The sequence below is a fragment of the Plasmopara halstedii genome, assembly GCF_900000015.1.
Source record: "Plasmopara halstedii genome assembly, contig: Scaffold_614, whole genome shotgun sequence".
Lineage (NCBI taxonomy): Eukaryota > Oomycota > Peronosporomycetes > Peronosporales > Peronosporaceae > Plasmopara > Plasmopara halstedii.
The window spans coordinates 635,226-635,805 of record NW_020187532.1 but is presented as its reverse complement, the minus strand read 5'-3'; the positions used below and the strand labels follow the sequence as shown (position 1 = coordinate 635,805).

The following is a 580-nucleotide window of genomic DNA, read 5'->3' as shown; positions in this document are numbered from 1 at the left end:
ACCACGGAACGTATTCTCACCAATTGGAATCTTGTGCTCTATACACAAGTCGTAAAAGTATTTACTGAGCGACTGCGAGCCAAGAATAAAGCCGCCCATTGATCCCAAAGCTTTGCTCATGGTACCCATACGCACATCAATATCTTTTGGATCCACATTTGCGTGTTCACAAATACCACGCCCTGTTGCTCCCATTGTACCAAACGAGTGTGCTTCATCGACAAAGAGTAAAGCTTTGAACTTTTTCTTTATACGAATTATCTCGTGGATATCTGATATATCGCCATCCATGCTGTATACACTCTCAATCACAATTAGTACTCGACGGTATGTCGTACGGACTTTTGATAACATTCGTTCAAGAGCTTTTGTGTCATTATGTGGAAACGGTAAGATAGTAGCGCCGCTGAGACGCTGACCGTTCACACAGGAGTCATGATTAAGCGCATCACACAAAATCAGGTCACCTTTGGACACTAGCGCATCAATTGTTGTGACGTTGGCAACCCAGCCACCAACAAAGAGAACGCTTGCTTCAGCATTAAAATACGTACACAGCGCCTGTTCCAAGTCCACATTC

General features: G+C 44.0%; 1 protein-coding gene across 1 annotated transcript in view; it reads right to left on the bottom strand.

Annotated features, from left to right (window-relative positions):
• The window catches only part of PHALS_12154 (beta-ketoacyl synthase), a gene marked incomplete at both ends in the record, with an annotated part of 2,050 nt that overhangs the window by 1,381 nt on the left and 89 nt on the right, over positions 1-580 (bottom strand). The window contains one exon of the mRNA XM_024727650.1: positions 21-580. This exon is cut by the window's right edge and continues 89 nt beyond it. Coding sequence (XP_024578206.1) covers positions 21-580 — 560 coding nt within the window. The remainder of the gene's footprint in view (positions 1-20) is intronic.